We start from the raw sequence: 24,885 nt of genomic DNA, 5'->3' as shown, positions 1-24,885 counted from the left end.
GGGATTGTGGCTGTTAGCGTTTTCTGGTTTGTTTTTGACACATGTAGTCATTGATATATGTGGGATAATGTAAGGACATTTTTCTCAGTAAAAAGAATTATTACTGGTAGAAAGTCACAGTGTAGCAGAGCCACAGAGTAAAGCATTATCTCTCGCAATAAATTAAATAAAAATTGTTATAAATGTACCATCTACAGTTTTCATTAGGAACTCAGCTAACATCTCATCTGTTGTATTTATTGCAGCCTCATCACAATCTATCATGTTATTAGAGAATGAGCTGACTTTGAAATGACCAACGTCAGATCAGAACATCTCTCAGATTTAAATATGTTATTAAAGCTAATGTTAAAAAAATTATGTAATACATAGGTTCAGAAAAGAGTGCCTGTACATCTGGGTATAGTGCTTAGATTATCCACAAATACAGAGTTTGTTTTTAAAAAATCATGATACATAAAGTACATAATCAGGAAAAGTACATAATCAGGAATAATCCAAATATAGGTGAATAAATTTAAGAATACAGTTTAGATATTAGCATCCAAGTATTCAGGTTACATCACTCATGAGAAGTTGTACAGAGATTTGGTTGTGGAAAGCACAATATATCAATGAGTGGAGTTTGTCCCTCAGAAATTGAGATTTAGGAAATACAATTTATCAGGGAAGTCTTTCAGTTACTTTCCTTACTGCACTTCTCATCAGCACTCTACCTCATCCCTCCTGGTATTGCCGATGTCTGGTGATGTGTTCTATTTAGATGTCCCTTGATCGTCTGATGGCATCTGACACCATGAGTTGCCGCATCAGCCGAGTGTAGCGTTGACTGATTCCACATTCTCGGAACACTCACTCGTTACTGGAGTCCCATGTGTCCAAGGCTCTGACGATCAATGCATGTGTCTGAACCTGGTAATCCCTAGCTCTCAAGGTGTCGGACAGAGGGGTGTATTTCTCCACCTTTCGAGCTCAGGCATCATGGAAGGCCGGGGTCCTGTTCTCAAAGGGCACTGTGACGTCCACCATGATGATCTTCTTCCGGTCCTCATTGGTGATGACAATGTCCGGTTGCAGTTGGCTATTGGTTCTGAGAATGGTGGAGTTCATGGCAACCTTCCCTACAGATGGTGGGGTGGCTCTGTCCAGGCAATCTAGGATGGCGTTGTGTCGCATCTGCCAGGCTCTGGAATGGGGCTTGCAGCTACACAGGAGGTGGTGCAGTGTTTTGTTGGCACAGCCGCGCTTCCTACATTGCTTGTCCCGATTCCTGTGGCGGATGGCTCCGTTCAGCGGAATGCAGTTGAGCTGGGCCCTGTTGAAGAAGCTCCAGTCAGCAAATCAGGTGAAGCTGCCCCTGAGGAGGAAGTGGTTGCTGGTGTCCCACTTGCACATCACCTCGAATGCCTTGCCCTGATCCAGCTTCTGCTTCAGGTTTTCCGCATTCTAGTAGTGGATGGCATCCTTCAGGGTCCTCTCCAGCACGGTTCTAGCTTTCAGAGTGAGGACTGTGTGGTCCGTGTTCTTCACCTTTGGCACCAAACTCCCAGCTTCTGGCATTCCTCGCATCATGTCCAGTGGCAGCAGATACGCTTCTCCAGTTGTCACGTAGCATTGCGGGCATGAGTCCAGAGTGAAGCAAAGTCTTCCCCATCTCTTCCAAATTCACCTTCCAGTGATCCACTCAGGTAGGTGGCGACATCTTGGTTGGAGGGGGTCCTGGCAATTCGCTTCTTGATGACATCCTGAATGGCACTTTCTGCAGTGTTCCTCACCATGGCGTCCAGGCACACCAGAAAGAGAAAGGCGTGAGTGATCACTGCAACAGCGCACAGATCATCCATACGAAGGACGTTGGCGCTGCCCTGACTGTGCGAGATGTACACCAGTTCATTGCTGGTTCTCTGGGGAAGAACATCCACTTCTTCACTAGCTGCCTGATGGTGCTGTCTGCCTTGTTCAGAGGTACCTTCGCCATGGCAGATTCCCTCAGGACGAATGAGATACGGGGGATCAGGAAGGTGTTCAAGGCATTGATCTTCTGCCGTGGTGCCAGTAGGGAGTCGTCGATCCTGGCCACATCTCGTAGGACCTCCACAATGGTATCCTCAGGTGTCTGTTGGATGTGGAAACCCGTGGGCGTGCCAAGATGTTGGTATGCTTTCCTGTCCTCAAGGAAGTTCATAGGTTCACCCTGGATCTGAAAAGACGTCACCTGAACTGAGAACCTTCTACTGCCATCAATATGCAGGGATGCGCACCTCCTAGCATTGAAGCGGAGTCCCATCCAGTTGGCAGACTGGCTGGTGATGTCAAGCATTTGTTGGAGACACTCGGGGTTGTCTGTGATCAGGACTAGATCGTCTGCAAAGGCCGGGATATTCAGGCTGTTGCTGTACAGGTCGAAACTTCCTAGCCCGCTGGAGATGGCTCGAATGAGCAGCTCCATGGCTAAGTTGAAAACAATGGGGCTGAGGGGACAACCTTGCTTCACGCCACTATGGATAGGAATTTCAGGCGGCTCTCCTTCCATGGAGTGAATGGTGGTGGTGCAGCCTTCATAAAGTTCCTGGATCAGTTGGAGAAAGTTTTCAGGCATCCCAAACTCTCGCAGAGTGGCAAAAATGTGCTGGTGGGGCATTGATCCAAAAGCATTAGTCAGCTTGAGCCACACTAAGGCACATTGCCTCTGTGCCCTCCTGTCCGTGTTGATGGCAGTCTGAAGGACAAAATTGTGTTCATAGCAGCCTTCCCATGACATTAAGCCTTTCTGGATGGAGCTGATGGCTCCTCCATTCACTGACCAGTCTGTTATCCTAGCCGTGAGGCAGCTGGCATACAGTTTGTACATGCTGGAGCAGAGAGAGATAGGTCTCCAGTTGCTGGGGTCATCTCGCTCGCCTTTCTTGTAGACGAGCACTGTCACAGACTTCTTCCAGGAGCTGGGAGTAAGGCAGAATTGTTTCCATTTGTTGAAAAGTGCAGTTAATACCAGGCAGCCGGGATCTTGTTTTTTCAGGACGTGATAGCGAATGCCATCTTTTCCTGGGGCTGTGTTTTTGGTCTTTGAAAGTCTGGTCTCTACTTACTGTGATGTAAAGTTGTGTTCCAGGTCCCCTGCACAGTCAACATGAGGTAGAGGATGAAGGCACTCTGGACGCTACACGTCGTTCTGAGCTACACGGTTAAACATACCCTTGAAGTATGAGAATAGTCTCTCTGATGGGATTGCGCAGTAAGATGAAGGCCTGTCGAGGTGTGACGTTATGAGTGTAATATAATATCTCATTGAAAGGTGACTTTCATTTCAAATTAACTCACAGACTGACCTGACCCATGGCCGAACTTTAAAGACTGGTTAGGAAGATATGTAAATAAACAGAGCTTTGAAATGCAAGCCTGCATTGTTAGAGATAGAAGGGTAGATGTTTGTTCAGGTCTTGTGATGTAAGCAAACAAGTCTTGTCTATTGCTACAGCTTTGATTCAAAGATCAAAAGAGGATTATTAACATTTAGGAAGACACTTGAGTGAAACAGTATTATTGTCTATGTCTCTTTGAAGGTTGTGATAACCTGTATCTGAATTGTTTAATGGATAAACTATCCTGTGCTAATTGCCATGATGTTTGGAAGAAGGAAAGTTAAGCCTATTGTTTTCTCAGGCCAAAAGGCTGCTGGAAATGTATAAAAACCTTGGGGCACGATCCTTCTTCATCTCAGATCTGCTTTGGGTTTCAAGGGGGGAAACCTTAAGCCACAAGGATTGAGATCCCCAGTCACTGACTGGAGTCACCCTGAATATGGACATTGGACTATAACCTATGGACTATTTCTAAAAGTACTTTTGGCCACTACAAACTCATCTCTGCCATGTATCTGAACCTCAAGAATTGAATGCAAGTCTGTATGTATATTGATCTTTTAACCAACACTCTCTCTCTTTTCTTTTTTAATAAATTTTAGTTTAGTTAATAAGAATTGACTGTAAGCGTGTATTTGGGGTAAGATCTATGTTATTATTTGACCGGGGTCTGAGGCTTGGTCCTTTGGGGTCAGGAGAACCTTTTCTTTTATATGATGAAATAAGATTTTCAGAATTTATCATCATATGTTTGACATGTGTGCCTGGATGCAGGCCTGAGGCTGGGTACTTTAAGGGAACTGCATTATTTGGACTTCTGAGTAACCAGTGAGGTACTATAGAAGCTGTTTTGTGCTGGCTTGGTAAATCTAAGTATTGAAATATCCACCAGCATTTGGGGTTTGTTTGCCCCATTCTGTTTGCAATTCACCCTAACTGAGTGACCTCAGCTGGCTCCCATGGGCAGCACCGTCACACGAGGATCTCTCTCATAGCCTTAGGGCGGTTTGACCGTGAGAGTTTCTGGATACTGGATGCTGCTGCTGGGTCATACAAGCGATTGATGTTCCTCCTTCTGGCTTCTCTCCTGTGGTGGTGGTTCTTATGTCTCCAAGCAGAAGTTCTGGGAGCAGTCGGTGTGCTCTTATTGCAGCCTCATCACAATCTATCATGTTATTAGAGAATGAGCTGACTTTGAAATGACCCACATCAGATCAGAACATCTCTCAGATACTAAAACTGGGTATATCTCTTCTCTTACCTGTGTTAAAAAAAACTAGTAATGTTGTGAAAAAACAATGGGTTTTGTTTTTAAAGTTAAAATAATTGAAAAAGTGTAGTTACTTTTAAACTAATATTGCTGAAAGCCTGCCAAGACAAAGACAAGGATTTGCAATGAAACAAACACTACAGTATCAGGCCAAGACAAGACATCTCTGTCAGACATACTGACAGTTAAAAGGCAACAACATAACAGTATAGCGAGACCCCCTGACAGTACAGTGACAAATTCACTCAAATCCTCACATCATAACACCATGTTATTGTACAGCCATCATAGCTGTTATACGCTTTCAATGTTTTTTTGGTCAAAGCTTTATCCAAGTTTGAAAGATGGGGCCATATGAAATGAAAGCTTCTTTTCAATGTTTGTTATTAAGAGACTACTGAGGGAAAACTAAACAAACCCAGCTCAATAGCCTTATTTTTCTTCTTTCAGTGCTATTAAAGATGTTCTCAAACCCTATAACTCACTAAATGTGAACAAATTTTAAAAGACCCAATATGACATGAGTTGCTGCATGCCCAAAAACAAACAATTGTGTCATTGCCTAATCATGAGACACAGCATAAAGAAACAAAGTCTCAAGGAAGGGCTGCCATATGAGGAGAAATGTAAAAGAATAGGATAATACTCTGCACTTCTTTGGAGTCTTCTCTCCAAATATCAAGAAGTGATATTATGGTAAATTTGTAAAAATATTTATGAGTTGAGCCTCACACCACAGCCCAAACCTGAAAAACAAAACAATCACCTTCACAGGAGGACATTACTATTTTGTATTAAGCATTTTAGCACTCCTGGAAGTTAAGACATAAAATGGTTGGCACTTGTCCGTAAAACACTGCACCTTCCTGTTACACAGTACTCTAAGTTTCCAAGAGGTAAAGTTTATAACACAGAAGAACTCCATGTCTCCTCAGACAGGCAGGCATTGCCCAATGCTCAATTTTCTCTAATGACCCTCCATGCCCTGAGACTGACACTCAAATCCAAATCAACCATGAAGGATCTTAGGGCTTATCTACATGACAAACTATACCTGTATAAGCTAGGGTGTGATTTATAGCTATATAATTATACTGGTATAACTCCCTCTGTGTATGCTGTTATTCCAGTGTAACAGCACATTTTCCCCTATTTGGTTTATGTCACTTTGGATGGGTTCTAAGCTAATCTAAAAAAAGCCACTATTAAACTAACAGAGTTATAAGTGTGTCCATGCAAACACATTTATTCTGGTGTAACTATGTGGGTATAATTACACCAGCATAGCTGGTAAAATTTTTCCTTTGTAGACAAGTGTTTCTGGACTGAAACACTTCTGAAACAAAAATAAAGAAGAAAATCCACAGAGCATTTCCATTTTACATACAAAATTTAAAATTCTTTAGTCTGTTTTTACAAGTAGAATAAATATTGATGTCTACTGGATGGAGAAAATTTTGCGTTCATATCAATCACAAATATTTTAGATTCAATGCAAACTGAAAAGATAAGAAGAAACCCAATTTAAATATGCATATAAGAGATGTGGAGGCTTTCATCACATTTAGAAATTTGTTTAAATAACCTTTTTACAATTTTACAAATTTACCATAATATCCCTGACACTTACAACAGCAGACTGAGAAAGTCTAGATGTGTCTGGTCTGAGCCTACATAAATTTAATGGAGGATTTTTTGTTCTTTAAATGTAATAATGGATATTACATTTACTACATCCTAATTACATAGGCGTGAGAGACCACCAATCCTTAGCACCACTGTGTACCCTGGGTCCACAAGTCTCATGCCACTATATATATACACCTCTCCATTTCATCCAGGAGCTTCAGTCCAGCCTCTGTTAGATTTATTAATCTTTGGCATGGAGTCCTAGTTTGACAGTCCTGCTAATGCACTCAGATCCCCTTCTTGTAGGTTCACCAGAAGGATCAGCTGCCCTTGGAACAGATCCATAATGTAATTCCTCAGTGATACAAACTTAATTTTGACTTCATACTTTCTCACATGCAAGTCACATTACATACTTTACCACTACGCCTATGCATATAGGACACATGTCAGCTGAGGTCAGTATTAAGTTTTGTTTGAGTGTGACTTTGAGATATTGGACATGTACATTGTGGGTGGTTATACACTAGAACTGAGTAGTTTGTTGTGGACTCTATATTTGGGGATTATACTGTTTATGTAGTAAAGCATGTGAGTCAGTGTTGATGGAACTCCTGGATTTTTAGTGACAGCTTTGATAGGAAATGTGCTTGAGCAACCTTAATACTATGCTGCCAAAGTTTTTGGGATGGAAAGTCTACAAGGCCAAGCCGAAACTGAAAAAAAATAAAAATAAAAATAAAAACCCAGAAACCATTCTTCTAATTCTGTTCATCATATCATCATTGCAACTCTCCCAGAGGTAACCATTACATATGTTTCTATAGCTTCTTCCTTGGACTGTAATAATATCATTACAGAATATTTAAAAATGTTTAAAAGAATTTCACTTATACCACCTTCTAAAATAGGCATTATAAAGAAGAAAATCAGTCTTCAATTCAAGACAGCTTTATTTGTGGAACAACAAACTATTCAAGTATTGCCAAAGAATAACCTGTTAATCTTAAAAAGAAAAGGAGTACTTGTGGCACCTTAGAGACTAACAAATTTATTTGAGCATAAGCTTTCGTGAGCTACAGCTCACTTCATCGGATGCATTCAGTGGAAAATACAGTGGGGAGATTTATATATATAGAGAACATGAAACAATGGGCGTTACCATACACACTGTACATACGTATTTGGAATAACTACACAGTTGAGGGCACAGCCAACTGTTACAAAATTTAAAAAAGCAAAAAACGATATAAACCAAGAATGCCTACTTCAATAAGCACAATTTTACTGGATAAAAGATTTCTCAAGTGATGTAACTTGGCTTTCAGTCTTCTGCCTCAAAATGCAGAGTTAACAGCAGATAGCTACATGTACAGTGTGAACAGTTATGTTGTCACAAGAAATCTACAATAAAAAGAACAGCCTTTTTTCACACAGTTGGGAAATAATTAATCCTGTGTATATTTTTATCACACAATCTAAAAGCTCAAACTATTTCCATAGGTAGAGCTGTAATTCCTAAAAAAAAACCCCTCTCTACTTCGATAGAACAGGCAAAATAGTTAGCAATTTTATCAATTTCAATTAGAGATGATATACATTTTCACAGCACAAACAAATGAAATAAGTAACCTTCTCCATCAGGATTCTGTTCAGGCTACCGATCGATCTATTGGTTTTCAGTAGCACACCTCACCACAATAGCTAAGAGCTTCCCTGATAAATTAGATATGGATGATGAGGTCCTTACTGGTCTTCACTGAGTCTTCAGCTGCTCTCCCTTCTCTAATTTAAGAGGCTCTTGGTGAAAAAAAATACCTATAAGGGAGTGGGTTTTTTTCTCCCCCCTCTTCCCTTCATTGTGGACATGGTGGAAAAGTTTACTCAAAAAGGCTGATTTAATTAATCTGATCTTCTCAAGAAACTTGTTCCACAAGCAACCCTGCAGTTTGAGAATACATTATCTCTGGTGCTTACGTGCTTTGTAACCCTACTATAGCAGATTAAAGGTGGAAGAGTACAAAATATTTCACTCCACTGCATTTAAACTATTTCACACATTTTTGTAATATTTAATTTTTGGTGCTGGTGAGAGATACAGGATTGACAGAGCTGTAGACTGAGTACAGCTACACATCCACATAACAGGTACAGCATGGGCAATCAGCAAGAACTCCCCCCCATGCTGCCTTGACAAAATGCTTCAACCTCACTTCACAGCCCTTTCAATCCTTGAATAACCCGCTGCAACTAGCAACAAAGATGGTTAATATCAGAGGTACCTATGGTTTCTGTAATATACATAATTGTCATAGGAGAATTGGAATGAAATCATCAACACATTACACTAGGTCATTAAACTAGTCATCAGGTTATGGTAACTTTACTCACTACTGACCTGGTCTCAGTTAGAATCAATAACCTAGATGTCTCATCTCATTAGCTGTCCCCAGAACCATCCAACTCTCTCTTTACAACTTACCTGATTTGCAGTCTGTAAATCTCTGCCCTACAATGTACATGGCATTTCAAAAATAAAAGCCACTGTTCTTTCCTCAGCAAAAAAGTTTCCACATTGATATTTCATTTTGGAGCAATGCAAGTACTCTGCACTAGCATGAGGCTGGCTGAAATTCAGGAGCAAGGCTAGGAGAATTAAAAAAGTTCCTTTTATTTCATTGTTCTCTGCTGAATGATCCACAAAGAGCAAATACATGTGGTCCTAGAGAAAGTCAACTGTCCTGCTCCTATTATTGAAAGCAAAGAGACACGAGGTTAAATACACCACTGAGTTTCTAAAGCAAGGAGACACTTCCAGACCAAAAAATCCTTTAAAATTAACTTCTTTTCTAGATAATAAGATACACACACACACAAATACTCAAGAGTCAATGCTACTATACTTTTCTAAAGAAAAAGAAATGTATTGTATAGATGTATTACTATGCTGCCTCTTATTGGCAAGAGTGTATAAATACAGACAAATAAAGATGGCTGAACAACAAATGGTCATTTAGCATGACCATAAAAATAGGACTTGTATCCAGTACTATGGACAGGCTTCCAAATTCAAGACATTCTAAAGAAAGGCACAACTGAACAGTTTGGATTTATGTGGCTTTATTAAGGTACTACTTTCTATTCCCAACTCTGACATTGCCCATGTGCTAAGGACACGTTTCAAAAACATAGAAAGCAAGTAATTTTAAAATATAAATTTCCTAGGAATTACAGTTGTAATATACTGTATGCAAGGGGGCACTTTCATATTAGTTCATTTGCCTCAGTGCTTGACCTCAGAAGTCCAATACGTAAAATGTAAGCTACTTATTTAACATTTGCAAATAAATACTGTATTTTTATTTCATGTGGAACGATTAACTGTATGATCTTGGACAAGTTTCTTAACCTCTCTATACCTCAGTTTTCTCATATGTAAAACTAAGATTAATGCTTATCTTCACAGGGGTGCGGTGAGGCTTAATTAACTGAAGTTCATAAAGTGCTTTGCAATCCTCAGATACCATGTAAAAGAATTATGCTAAAATCGATTCTGAGAAACAAATTAAAAAGTATTACAGCTAGTTTAAATTTAATGGGTATTTCTACATATCAGAGTCTGATACGGAAAACCTGTGTTGACATTACTGTGCATTGGAACAGCAGCGAAAACAGGGACATTTAAAACACGCCAAAAATATATATATATATATATTCATTCTCCACTTACTTTTTTCTTATTGTTAGGTCTGACAGTGGTATACATCTTAGGCCAGCTCCTAACACCATGAGGGAGGATGTTAACAACACTGTTACCCGGAGACCTAAGACAAACAAAAATGGCAATATATTACAATTTTTAAAAATAAAGCAGCAATAATGCTAAGAATGAAGCTGAACACATTCACATACATGCAGCCTGAAATTGCTTCTTGACATGCCATCTTTTTCATAAATACCTACACAACCATGAAGCTTTGTTATTATAGATATCAACCATGACTTCACATTGTAAAATACAGACCTCTCTATATTCAAGCTCCAACCTTTTGCAGGACCTGGGCCAATCATACATAAGCACCTTGAGAAAAGAAAAATACTATACAGTTTCACTGGTGCTCATGCTGAAGGTTCCTTATTATGCATTATGAAGTGTCAGGCAATAACATGATCTGAAATCTAATAATCTCTGGACTACATATATAGAGGGAGAAATGGACCCCACACATTGTTTTTTGAACACTAAATGAAGTAGTGAGATTTGGGGAGTGGGGTGGGAGGTTTGCTACATTCTTTCATAAAGCAGATTTACATTTCACCTTGAAGAAATAAATTATTCCCTGGAAAAATCTGCCTTCTTTGCAGTACTTGCAATGAAGAGAAGTTTTTGATGTGTTCAGATCAAGTTGTCAGAGGTTGTGTGTATAACACATTTCTAAAAAAATAAGTTACAATTGATTGATTCCTTAAATATTTTTCCCTCCAAATCTGTGATTCAGGATTGTGAAGCTGCTAGATCAGAAACAACTTCATCTTTAGTGCTGTAATTTCATTTGCCAACTACTAATGATGATGCGTTTCTGTCATCAGTAAACAGAAGAAAAATGGATATACCTTGACAAGAGTTAAATCTCGATAGCCTTATGAAATATGGCATACATCCAATGAAACAGCATTTGTACATTTCATATTTATGTGGCCATACATTTCATATCTATATGGCCATACAACTTGTAGTTAATTCTCAGCAAAAGAAAGCATTACATTTGGCAGGATTTCTGTGTCACAGGGAGCACAGACTAGTGGAATAAAAAAAAAATCTAAATTATTCAATTACATGAAACTTAAAACAGCTGAAATACTAATAGGCAAATAAGAAATATTAATAAATGCTTCTTGCTCTAAACCCCCTTTCTGTAAACTTGCAGAAATCCTGGGCTTACTCACCATTTCTGAACTACAACTGAACATTGTTTGTTCTTATCTACCAGTGCGGTTAACTAAGTCCAGCCCTGGTTCAGTTGCACTGGGGTGTGCCATCCATGCATGCAACGTATTGCATGCATTGCAATTCTGCCCAGACCCCTTGTCCAAAGGAGCATGGAAGACGCCATTTTAAAATCAATCCTCCACACAGTGTGACCTAGCTTGTACCACACATGCAAGGAAACACTGCGTGGAGGACACCATTTTGTGGAACATCAGGCATGCAAATGTGTAACTGAATACATTAGGTATGTGCTGGAGAGTGGGACCAAGATAAGCAGCAGTCAGTCAGTGGTAGCCACTAGCCAAGTTCTGTTAAATTTACTTGTTGACAGAGGAACATAGAAATTCATATAGCACACTATAGACAAATTATATGCACAACTGCCATGTTAAACAAAGCCCCTAGATAGTTATATACATAATTAATTTGAAACTTTACTGTTTTCTAAAACAAAATCTACTTAAATATTTATGGTGCTTAAAACCAAGATGTCCCCCCTACTATTTCCACTTCATTAGCACACCTGATCCTTTTCCTGTTTTAAAGTGCATCCTTGAAAAATGCCTTTTTATATGCTTCTGTTTCATATGTTCTTCTGTTCTGTACCATATACTCTGACTAGCCAGCACTTTACAAAACATTATTTCTCTGTAAAAGCCGAAGGCATAGATTAAAGTTCCACGCAGGTTGCTGGAATACTGTCTCATTAATGGCAAAACACAAGTGTGGAAAATAAAGAGAATATCAAGTATGCCCAGGAAGGGGATGGCAGTGATCACTGTTACTATGTTTTCCTCACCAGTACTATCCTACCGCTGAGACCAAGCCAGAGAGAACTCCCACTGCAAGAGTACAATTGAATATATAAAGCATGCAAGTGTACAAATGAATCATCTATGACAGACCAAAGCTAGTGGCTTAAACTCTTAATCAGTTTAGTACAAAATTAGTTAATTTAGTGCAAGTAACTAAATAATTAAAACAAATAATAGTAAATGGATGGTCAAAACCAAAATTGCAATTAGTGAGTTCTTACAGAAAAGCAGGAAAAGATATGAAACCACATTTCAGCGAAGCAATGTATAAATGTGAATGGATCTGTAGGTGTGCAGAAACAAGCTATAATGCTGGCCCTGTCTACTTTTTTGTCAAGGAAAAGAAAGCATGGAATAAGGCATGATACAATGACCTAATAATGTACAAAATGTAGACATCATGAAATAGCCAGAAACACCTAGCACCCTGTATACAGTTACAAACACTGGGACAAGCTTCCACTGATCTTCACTTAGATGAGCAACAGAGAATTGCTGTGAAACAACACATGAAATAATTTGCTAAATAGCCTGATTCTGACAACAACTAATTTGCGTTGTAGGTCATCTTGGAGAACAAGAGCTGGCATTTCATGGCCATAACAAATCAGATGATTCTCTGAGACAGAGCAGTTATGTAAAAATCTTAGAATTAGTCAGTGAGTTCAATCATTTACTCAAGCAGCATCTGGAAACCTCTACTGTTTTTTTGGGAACATCAAACAGAATTCAAAATGACCTCATCAAAGCAGTAACTAATGTCCGCTTTAATGTCATTGTCAAAGAAATTGAGGAACGCCATTTGTTATTTTACTGGACGAAACCTCAGGTATCGCCAATAAGTCTCAGCTTTCGACTACACTGCATTATGTGAGCAAGAATGGTGATGCTACAGAACGCTTGGTTGGTTTTCCTGAAGTTAGCAACAATTGAACTGCAGCTAGCCTTTATCACTATGTTGAAATGGTGTGCCAGAAGTTTACATTCAGTGACAAGTTGGTAGCTCAGACATACGATGGTGCAGCAGTAACTGGAGGTCAGATAAGTGAGCTTCAGAAACACATTTGTGAAAAGTTCCCCTGTGCACTTCTTGTTTATTGCTATGCTCATTTTTTAAATCCTGCCCTCAGTTTTGCAGCATACAGTATCAGAGAATGACTGATTCTTTTCAAAAATTTAGAAGGAATATCTTCATTTTTCTCTTGATCTCCAAAGCAAGCTGAACTTCTTTGAAACGTATCTAAACGAAGCCTGCCTTCTATTTGTACCACAAGATGAAATTTTCACTCAAGGCTTGTACAAACTGTTAAGCAGAGCAAAGAAGCTCTGATCGAACTCTTCAAAAGTGTAGTGCAAAATCCAGCAGATTGGAATGCTTGTCTTTCACCTCAGCCAAGACTTTCCTGACCATGCTTGATGATTTTCAGTTTATGTTTCTCCTTTGCCTCTGGAGTGACATATCTGAAGTGACAGGAGAGTTATTTGATGTTCTTCAAACCAAGATGGAGAATACTGGGTTTTGTATTCAGCAGATTCGTGAGACAGAATAAATTCACCAAAAGCGACAAGTTTGGGAAAGAGCTGTCAGAGCAAGATGCACTTGAACCTCAGGAAAAGAGAGCAAGAGAAGGCCAAGCAACATGTAAGCGTCTCTTCTTTGAGGTTACTGACAATGTCAGCAAACAGATGTCAGTATGATTCGAAAGTGTAGAGAAACTTGAATCTCTCCAAAAAGATTCAAGGAGCTCCATACACATTTTCCAGTTGATAGTCTCATATCTCTGCAAGTACGTTACCTCAGTATTTTTTATATTAGTCAGTTGCACTCCGAACTGTTTGCTGTGTACAACTCAGAACAGCTCCAAGGGAAAGTTGAATTTGGACTTGTATGGAACTATTCATATGCTGGATTTACATACTTTGCTTGTCTGAGGTCAACAAGTCAGATGCCTTCATTCTGACTATTCCCTACTCTACTGCCACGATGGAACAGTCTTTTTCAGCTTCAAAGTGCATTAAGACATTCACATACAGCACTCAGCACAGCAAATGCCTGTCCAAATTGGCTTGAGTGATCATCAAAAGGGAATTGCTTATGTATCTGTCCAGCTTACCAGATTTCTACACCTTGGAGTTTCTTAAAAAAAGATAGAAGAGTGGATTTTCAGTTTCAACAGAAAGATTAGGTAATCACATATTTGTATATTCTCAGCTTTCATTATATTCGACTACTAGTATTTGCCAAAACACATGTATCTGGTTTATTAATTGCTTGGGGTAGGTTTTTAGAAAATAAATTGTTTCATCTGTCATCTAAAAAGTTGCTGTATACCTAAACAATTTCACTGCGCACCATTGAACGGCACCCATTTCTGATACCTGTTGCCAGCAAGAGCTAATTTTCCTAGTGTAGACAAGGTTAAAGAGACACATGACCATTTTTTGATGTGTGCACAATTAGCATCTTAAGTGTTCCTAAACTGTATAGATTATATCATACTACGATCACTGACAGTGTGCTCGGAACTACCCAAGACAGATAACGACAGAGGTCCACAGCCCAAGGAGCATATAAGGTAAGGCCCTGCCAATTACAACTTTTAACTGAGTTAGTAATTAATTACTACCATGGCTGGTTCTAAATACTCTCTCTCCTCACACTACCTGATTAAAATACTGTTAATAACCGTGGCAGCAAACAGTGTCTTGCCTGTGCCAAGAGACAGAGGCTGGAACATGGCTGTCTTCATGTAATGGACTCAGCACACTTTGTTTTGCAACATAAATAGGACTTCCCTGTTTTATAACCAGTTTAGCTAAGCAGCCTTCTGCCCAGTTTTCGTTGCCGTAGAACACCCCTGAGGACATTGCCCCATGTGCTGCTGATGCCACATAGCTGGTGGACTGAGTGTATGAAGGCTAGGGCACTACTGGATAAGTACCCAGACTTGCTCAGAATGCATCAGTACAACTACAGTTTGGTAGCATAGTAAAAAAAGGGGGGGGGAGATAAAGGGGCCGATGCACAAACATAGTTGTGATGTCTGAAAAGCTATTTTGTGGACACGAAGAGAACCTATTAAAATTCATAAAGCCACCACCTTATGCTCTTAAATACCTCCCTTAAATCTATGTCTCATGTTGCCTAAAAAACAAAAACAAAAAATTACTTCAGTCCATCATTAGCTAGGCAAGCGGCGAGCTCAGATTTCGGCTTCTCTTCTAAACTCTGTGCATTTCACTGTTTACCTCATCCTCCCAACCCATTCCCAATTCCATTTGTCTGTTTTTTTCCACCTGTTGCATCCTGTCTGCCAAGAGGATTGTGAGCTCACTGGGGTAGGACTTGTCTTTTTGTTACCTGTCTGTACAATGCTGAGTACTGTGGACCCCTTATTTTTGATTGTGGTTCCTATGTACTACTGTGAGTTAAATCGTGATAATGTCTCATATACCCAGTAAAAGTGGCTGCATCTCTAGTTAGTTACAAACAAACAAAAAATCACATTACAGATCTAAATGTGAAGAGAGGCCAAAAGATGAAAAAAGAAACACAATGGGAGGCTCAGATGCTTACCTTTTTGTCATTTAGTGTTTCTTATATTGGGTGATTTCAGAAGTAGTGTTTTAGGAAAATAAACACACATTAATAGAGAAATATTAATGTATGTACTTCCTTTTAATATGAACTAGTAGTTTTCTTAAAGATTTTGCTTTCACATAACCATCACAGTATCATTTTTTGACAAAATATAATTTTAATTAGGGTAGGGCAATCTATTATTTACATTACTGTAGCTCCTAGGAGCCTTAGTCATGGACAAGGACCCATTGTGCTAGGCGCTGTACAAACAGAAAAGACCCTCCTTGCCCAAAAAAGCTTACAATCTAAGTTGTATCATCTATTCAGAACAAGCCTCCTTCCCACACTATGTAGCAGCATAAGCCCCAAAATGAGAGACACTTAATCATTTTTAAAAAGTAATTCTTAAACTCTTTATTTTGTCAGTATTCTAAGATTAAGTTAATTGGGAAAGTGCAGCAGGAGATATTTAAAAAAATCTCTCTATATAAAAATAAGTGTATTTTGTGCCTGATGCTCTTCTTCATAAATTTAACAAGACAAAAAACAAAACAAAAAAAAACTGGCAGTAAATTACAGAAAGTTACTCTTCAGTGTTTCCTGCATCCCTGTTTGGCTAGCATCGCTTCCAAAAGTAAAACTCTGCCCCTAAATGAAAAGAGCATAGGCACATTCCTGTAACTTTGAAGGATGAACTCTCTGTGCAGTGGTCAATGGGGATCTGCCAAGAGAAGGTTAAAAGCACCAATAATAAAAATATTTGTTTGCTTCAAGGACTTTTATTAGCTGCCAAACTTATATGCCTGATTGAGCATTTAATCACTGCATATTACTGTGAAACTGGATTTTCATTTCCAGTGTGTGGAAAGCACCAACCAGTTTATCTGAGGATATCAGTGCTGGATAACCAGTAGAGGGAGGAAATGTTGGCAGGTGTTGCAGACCACTCATAGTTTTAGGAGTTGATGTATAGGGTGGATTCGGTCAACAACCATCTGCCCTGCACTGTGAGATTGTGGAGATGTGCTCCCCAACTCCTATGTTAGATACCAGATCTACTATAGCCAAGAATCTGTGAGGTGGTAGGAAGGCTCTGGCTTGTATGGCATCCAACTGTGCGTCAATGAATTCCAGTTGTTGTACCAGCATTAAAGTGGACTTTTCTAGGTTCACAGGGAGACCTGGCTTCAGGAACAGGTCTATTGTTATATGGACAGCTCGGAGCATGTTGGTCTCGGATGGGTCCTTGAGGAGACAGTCATACAAATATGGGAAGATGACGATTCCTTGTTTCCTTAGGTAGGCATCAACTACTACAAGGACCTTGGAGAACACCTGAGGTGCTGTGGACAGTCTGAAAGACAGTACCTTGTATTGGTAGTGGTTGTTGCCCACAATGAATTGGAGATATCGTCTGTGGGTGGGGTACATTGTAATATGGAAGTATGCTTCTTGGAGAGCTAAGAACTTGTCCAATGTTCCAGTGCTGGGATACTAGTGGAGAGGGTAACCATCTTGAAGCATTGCAGTTTGACAAACTTGTTTAGATTGCGAAGGTCCAGGATGGGTCACCAGCTGCCAGATTTCTTCTGGATCAGGAAACAGTGGAGTAGAAACCCTGTCCCATTTCCTGGGAAGGGACCAGTTCTATGGTTCCCAGTTGCAGATGAAGATTTATTTCTCCCTGTAGAATGGAATAGTGAGAGGGGTCCTTGAAGAGAGACGGGGAGGAGAGTTGGCGCGGCAGAATAGATAGGAAGAGGATGGAGTATCCTTCCTTGATTATCCTGAGAGTCCACTTGTCCAAGGTGATTAGTCTCCCCGATGGGAAAAATTAAGTTAGTCAGTCACCAAACTCGTGGAACGTTGAAGATGGTGGGAATGACTGGAATAGGGGGAGGCTTCTCGAGGTCTCGACCACACCTTCAAAAGTGTTACTTTGGTGGGGGTGCATGAGAGGTAGCCCTTTAAGGAGCAGTCTGTCCACATTTGGTAGGAGATCTTTGTCTTCGGTTCTGGGTGTCACAGTGCCATCGAGGGGTACTGCTGTGGTCATGATCGCGGGAGGAGATATTTCCCCGGGCGTCTCTTCGGCTCAGGCATGTAAATGCCAAGAGATAGGAGTGTAGCTTGGGAATCTTTAAGGGAGTGCAGAGAATCATCCATGCACTCCAAGAATAGTTTCTGGCCCTCAAAAGGTACATCCTCTATCACAGTTTGTACCTCCTATGGAAAACCCAGGAGGTGGAGCCATGATGCATGCCTCATGACCACAGCAGTTGCAATGGATCAGGCAGTGGTGTCTGCAGAGAGGCTTGCAAGGCTTTACAGGCTAGGAGGTGTCCTTCAGATACTAAGAACTGGAATTGCTCTTTCTTGGCCTCCAGCAGGTCATGACAGAGTTCCTCCAATTTAGAGCAGTTCAGGTAATTTATACTTAGTCATGAGAGCTCAGCTGGAGATTCTAAATTGTAGCATGGCTGATGAACATGCTTTACGTCCAAATAAGTCTAGGCATTTCTAACCCGTCTGGATAACTAACATACCATTGGTATTGACGGCCTCTCTCTTGCACTGCATTAATCACTAAAGAATTTGGGGTGAGAATAGAAATTCCGCATCCTTCGCCGGAACATAATATTTTTTGTCAGCATATCTGCAGGTTGGAGGGATGAACGCTGGGTCTGCCAGAGCAGCTTCTAAGGATTGAGAAGAGCCTCACTGATTGGTAGTGTGAACTCAGAGGAAGAGGATGTGTGGAATATATCAATCAGCTTATGCTGCTGGTCCTTGACTTCCTCCAAAGGAATCTATGATAAGTCCTGAAAATGTCTGAAATTGTCAGCAGATGTAGGAGGTGGAGGCATGACAGCCTTGTCAGAGGAGGAGGACGAAAAACGTAGTGCTGGTGGAGAGTCCTCTTCCCGTTCCTCTTCTTCAGTTGGTACAGGCAGGGGTTCAACCTCCGGAGAGTGAGAAACTAATGGAGAAGGAAGAGGTATAGGTCTCCAGCTTTGCTTCTTGGGAGGGTTTCCAAACTGTGCCCTGTACATGGTCTAAGGGTCCCAATATGGCCAGTGTTGGGGGAGTGGAAATTTGACTGCATCCAGGGTGGTCCATGTCAAGACTGTGGACCAGATGTGGATTGTGGATAGTGAGGCTGAGCAGCTGTGATTTGCTTGGTAGATGAGGGAGCGATGGAGCCTTCCTCTTCCTTCTCATCACTGGGGAAGGGAGGTGCCATCCTTGGTGGAGAAAGGGAGGAGTGTTTTGAGTCCAGAGAGGAGGGTGGAAGTGGGGGGAGGTCACTGAAGGAGTGAAGATTCAGAAGTGTCAGATTCCAGCAGATCTTTAGGATATCTAAAGTCTTGGAGGGATGGCGGGGGGAAGAGAGCATCATCTGTGCCAGTGTATGACTCGGTGACGAAGAGTGTATTCTCCTGAAGCGTCTGAAGATGGTGCCAGATTCTTGCCCGGTGCTGACTGTTTTATCGGTGTCGGAAAAGCACCAGTGCCAGCATTTTTGTCATTGCTGTAGCTCCTGAAGTTGGCCTATCTCACTGCCCAGAGTTGGGAAACTGTGCCGAGGGCTGTAAGTCTGCCCAGTTAGGATCTTTAGATCGTTTCTTCACGTCGGTATCAAGGATATTCTAACAGGCCCAGGAGCTGTGTCCCCTTATCAGATGATGTTGAAGCAACAGACCTCGCTGGGAATGGTGTTCTCGTGGGCTGTGCCTCAAAGTGTGAGGAGGGAGCCCGTTTCTTTTCATCTGAGTGAGAAAGAGAAAACTTTCTCTTCGGGGGACGTGGGGAGTTAGGATCAGCAGATGACCTGGCAGAATGTGAAGGCCTCTCTGCGGAAGAAACCAGGCCCCGGTGCAATGCCAGTTGCAGCGATTTCTCCATGAGGAGACGTATTAATCTAATGTCCCGGTCTTTCTGGCTCTGGGTTTCAGGCCAAGGCAGTGGGAACACTTTTGTGGAACGTGTCCCTCTCCCAGACAGCAAATGCACTGCGGGTGGCCGTCTGTTACCAGGAAGGCAGGCCCACAAGAAATGCATCTCTTAAACCACAGGGATCTGGGCATAAGGATGAAGGAAAAAGCTTCCTTGTCGGGAAGGGCAGGAATCAGGGAAACGGAAACCTAAGCTATGAAATAACTGTGAAGGTAAAGTTAAAACAACAACAAGAATTTTTTTAAAGATAGAAGAAAGAAAGAATGAGAAGAGGATACTAAATACATTACACTAATAGCTAGAGCACTACCTAGTAAGGGAATTGGAGAAGTGGGCTCTGCTGTGGATTCCGTCCCAAATCAAAGGCAGTAGAGAAGGAACTGTGGACGGTTGGACCACACAGAGCTATATATACATCCTGCGCACAGCACGAGAGTGGGGAGGTGCACACGTGCAGTCCGACGAGCGCTGCTTATGAAGATTTCTGATCCCAGGCACAGGGGGCACTGCCGCATCTACAAGTGGAGCACCCACAGGGACATTACTTGAAAAGAACATCAAGTTTTCTTTCTAGCTAGCTAAGTATTTACACCATATTTATGCCTGTAGTTCCTGAATATCTAATAGAAAACCCCACCATTACAATATAAAAGGTATGCATTGTCATTAAACATTTATATTGTCGTGGCACATGCAGTCTAATGCCTTCCTTCCCCTGAAGCAGCCTTGTTTGTTTTTGTTCTCCCTCTTTTACTACCACAGTCTTCTACCTTTCTTCATTTGTGGCTTCTATTGTGGCTGTGGGAAAGCTAAACTGAAGAAAAGAGTTCCACGTACAGCTGATCAAAACGTGAGTTTTCCTCTGCTGAAAATTGTGTCTGATTTTTCCATGGAAAATGTCAATATTTTGGTGGAAATTCGAATACCGAAAAAAACTGAGCTGCAAAAAACCATTTTACTTTGATTTGGAAATGCTGCTTCAGTGCCTCATCGGAGCTGCAGGTAGGATGCCTCATGCTCCCATTTTCATGTACACACTGGGTTCTGTGGTTGGATTACATCTCCCAAGATACACCACAGACTCCTCTCTTGGAGAGGGAAAGGGTACATCATGGAAAATGAAGTCTAATCAGGAAGCCAGACCCATAGAGAAGAATTAGCAACCAGATTAAAACTTCCATGAGGCAACATTTGCAAATCAAAATATTTCCATTTTCAGATGTTCACTTTTGGGATAAAAAATTGAAAGTTTTCATAGCAGACTTTTGCAAAAAAAAAAAATAATAATAATAATAATAATAATAATAATAATAATAATAATAATACAAATTTCCACTGAAAAATAATTGACACAAAAATTTTGAACAGCCCTTGTTCTACGTTTTACTCTGAAAACAGTGAGGTGTGTAGTCACTCTCACTTCTATCAGAAGAGTCTCTCTTTAATAATCCAAGGTTTAGTGTCTTTCCTTAAATTTAATCTTAATCTCATGCCAGGAAATTTAACTGAAAATCACCCATCTAACCTAATAAAGAAAATGAAGTATTTGATAACTCCTCAACTCTTCCAAATTTGAAGTCTAAACCTGGAGTTCCTAAACTACAAATTATAATGCATTGCTTTTAAGTGTTTCACATTGTGCTGATGATTTCTTTGACCTTTTGTTTCTTCTTAATATGCCTGTACACCCAAAAATTCCCCTTGGTTAAAGAATAATGCAGCACATTGAAACTGCCCCACCAAAGAAAATCAGTAAAAGAATGTCAGACAAGTAGCTTATTTTAGACAACAGTCTCATTGCTAATAAGACAGACATTTTAATATTTTAGATAATAATCTCATTGCTCATGCGTCCCTATTTTTTTTTTTTTTTTACATTTCACATCTTAGTTCTCTTAACTCCTTTTTCTTTTCCACCTTAGTTAATGAAGATAATAGTCCAACAAAGACTTCCCAAACTGCAGTTACAGTACGTTATTGTTTAGTATCTGTTCTTTTACTCTAAAGCCTTCATATATTTTGGCTTTGAAGTTAGTAGCTGCTCTTAAATTTAAAGCTTTTATTATATAAAATGCTATCTGGGGCACATATCCTGAAACAGGTTACTAGTAGTTTTCTGTATACAGTAATCACACACAAACTACAAATAAAACTTACACAAAGTTGAACACCTTATAACATTTCTCTAAGGCATGTTATTTAAAGGTCCCTGTAACATACACAATCAAATGTTTGATTTGGCTAGATGAATAATAAAAAAAACTGACTTCCTTGTACTTCTGCATATGAACATACTGAAAACCTCTCCCCCACTGTTAAATATCTATCAAGGCTTTGGGTGGGGAACGCAGACCTCTAAACTCTGAAATATAATACAGTAACTCCTTGCTTAACGTTGTAGTTATGTTCCTGAAAAATGCGACTTTAAGCGAAACGATGTTAAGCGAATCCAATTCCCCCATAAGAATTCATGTAAATGGGGGTGGGGGGGGGGTATTAGGTTCCAAACACACACACAGTATAAGTTTTAAACTAACAATTTAATACTGGTACACAGCAATGACGATTGTGAAGCTTGGTTGAGGTGGTGAAGTCAGAGGGTGGGATATTTCCCAGGGAATGCCTTACTGCTAAATGATGAACTAGCAATTGGCTGAGCCCTCAAGGGTTAACTCATTGTTATTAATGTAGCCTCACACTCTACAAGGCAGCACGAATGGAGGGAGGGGAGACAGCATGGCAGACAGACAGCAGAGACACACACTGTGTGAGAGAGAGATGTACATTGCCCCTTTAAGTACACTGAACCCACTCTAAGTATACTTCCTTGTTAAGCAGATTAGCAACCTGAGAAGGCAGCTGCTGCCAGGAAGCTCCCTCCGTCCTGAGCCCTGTCATGTGTCCCACCTTGCTCTATGGAAGATGGGGTAAGTGGAATGCAGAAGCAGGGGGGAGGGGGGCACCCTGACATTAGCTCCCCTCTTTTCCCCCCCGCACAGCAAGCAGGAGGCTCCGGGGAGTAGCTCCAAGGCAGAGGGCAGGCGCAGCACATGGCAGGGAGGGGAGGGACAGCTGAACTGCCGGCAATTGATAGCCTGCTGGGCGGCTGCCGCACAGGGCAGTTAGGGGAGCGGGGAGCTGATGGGGGGGCTGCCAGTCCACCCTGGTTCCAAGCCCCCACCAGCTAGTTGCAACCGGCTGCTCTTCCTACAAGCAGTGGACAAAGCAGGCAGCTGCCAAACGACGTTATAAGGGAGCACTGCACAACTTTAAACGAGCATGTTCCCTATTTGATCAGCAACAACGTTAACCGAGACGACTTTAAGTGAGGAGTTACTATATGCATTTAAATTCAGCAAATGACATGATGTACTACTGGGCCCAAATCTTCTTTCACTTACACAAATATAAATCAGGAATAATGCTGATGTAAAATAGGTGAGAGAAGAAAACCAGGTCCTTACTGTTTACTAATTAACTTTCTAACGCACCATGGTGTGGAATATAAGGAAGTGAGGAGAAGAGGATAGTTGCATGGGAGGTCACAACAACTGTTGATCATACAATTTGAGTGAAAGCTTTTATTTAGGACTAATTCCTGCCCTCATATATAACAAGGCAATTCCTGGCCATGTGTATGTGTTCAAGGGCAGAAATTAGCTCCCGCTGTTTAGCAAGTTTTTCCAAGCATTTTGGTCCCCACTTTGTGTTTCATCCACGGGGTGAATCTGGGGTATTAAAGCCCTCCCACTCCACCTCCACGCAAAATACCCCAAACTGCCTGAAGATTCTCTCTTGTGACTGCTAAAACAGAGACAGTGCCTCTTCCTCAGTGGCCATCATAAAATAAAAACATGAGACAGGATTTGACCACACCTCATACAGACTTAATACACAAGAGACTGGTAATCTTTAAAGCTCTGGAAGAATTTCTAAAAGACAGGGGTGGAATCTATGCAACACCGAGGGAACAATCCTACCCATCACAGACTTAGTATTTTTCCAACAGGTGTCTTCTGTTTTAAGTTATCAATGGTAAGAAGTTTGCAGCTCCAACTCAGAGACTGAAAGTGCTAAATTAGGAAAATATGATCATCTTGGAGGTGCCACGAAAGATACCAGTGATTTATAAAACTTCTTTGCTGAACATGTCACTGAACAAGGATCATATCTTAACTTTTTTCTTCTCTCTACTACTACACGGGAAGGATTAGGAAAAGGTTATAGTATGGGAAGAACCTTTCATTTCTGAATTTTTTGTAACCATTTGCAAAAGGAGTCACTGTACAACAGCTCTTGAGCATTAAGGGGTTAATATTTCACTTAATTCCTCAGTTTCATTTTTCTTTTCTGACCATGAATCACTCTCAATATGTATTTGTTTTTTCTGAAGCCCTACCCCCCAACACACCCAATGACCTGGCACACCACTTACACAGGGGCCTTCCTCCATAGTGCTTGTCCCAAAGCAATGCCTGCTTGATCACACCAAGTGCCATTTGCTTTTACCATGAATGGGTTCCTTACAAACAAGATGATGTCCCTAACACTTTCAAATTCTTAGAACCTCTGTTGGAAGTTCTGAAGAAGCCTGTCCAGAGATGATGCCATCTGATTCACACTTGCAGTATCCTGGCAGCTTAGCAGTGTCAGAAAATGCAGCATCTCCCCAGTTTCCAAATCACTTTTGAAGAGACTAAGTTTGTTTTGAAATGAAGCGACACTGCTGTGGAGATCCACTACATTTTAATTTATAGCCATAGGGGCAAAATCATAATCATTTAAGTGGCCTGTCAAATAAACAAGGAAGGCCAATATCCTCATGCTTATAGTATCCCTCAAAAATGCATGTAGCTTTTCTGCCTTTTTCCCTGCAATGTTATGCAGGTATTCTTCTACATAAACTCAAATTTCGCACAGCCCTCTCCTCAACCAGCAGATGTCATCATGAATCAACAGATCATCGTAATCACCAGATACTTCTGAAAGCAACCTTTTGAACTGCCTGTGTTGCAGTGATGACTTGAACCGAAGGAAGTGGACAAGTTTAATCACCATTGACATTACATTAGCATTCTCACTGCTAAGCTTTGCACAAAGTGCAGTCTGGCGGATTACACAGTGATAGGAAAGCAAAGGATTGGAGTTCAGATCTTCCAGACATTTCACAAGCCCTCAGTGAGTACCGATCATTGCAGGAGTGCAATCTCTTGTAATTGATACAATCTGAGTCACATCAAAACCTTCATTAGACAAAACAGTTTAAACAAATCCTCACC

General features: G+C 40.8%; 1 protein-coding gene across 2 annotated transcripts in view; it reads right to left on the bottom strand.

Annotated features, from left to right (window-relative positions):
* Positions 1-24,885, bottom strand: part of SLC49A4 (solute carrier family 49 member 4) — a 153,391-nt gene that overhangs the window by 92,985 nt on the left and 35,521 nt on the right. For both annotated transcript variants that reach the window (XM_043524878.1, XM_037912036.2), the window contains one exon: positions 9,992-10,085. In XM_043524878.1, the coding sequence (XP_043380813.1) occupies positions 9,992-10,085 (94 nt within the window). The remainder of the gene's footprint in view (positions 1-9,991; positions 10,086-24,885) is intronic.

The sequence above is a fragment of the Chelonia mydas genome, chromosome 11 (genome assembly GCF_015237465.2).
Source record: "Chelonia mydas isolate rCheMyd1 chromosome 11, rCheMyd1.pri.v2, whole genome shotgun sequence".
In the NCBI taxonomy this organism is placed as follows: Eukaryota; Metazoa; Chordata; order Testudines; family Cheloniidae; genus Chelonia; species Chelonia mydas.
Note: the sequence above shows the minus strand (reverse complement) of the source record. Positions and strands in the feature narration are given on the sequence as shown.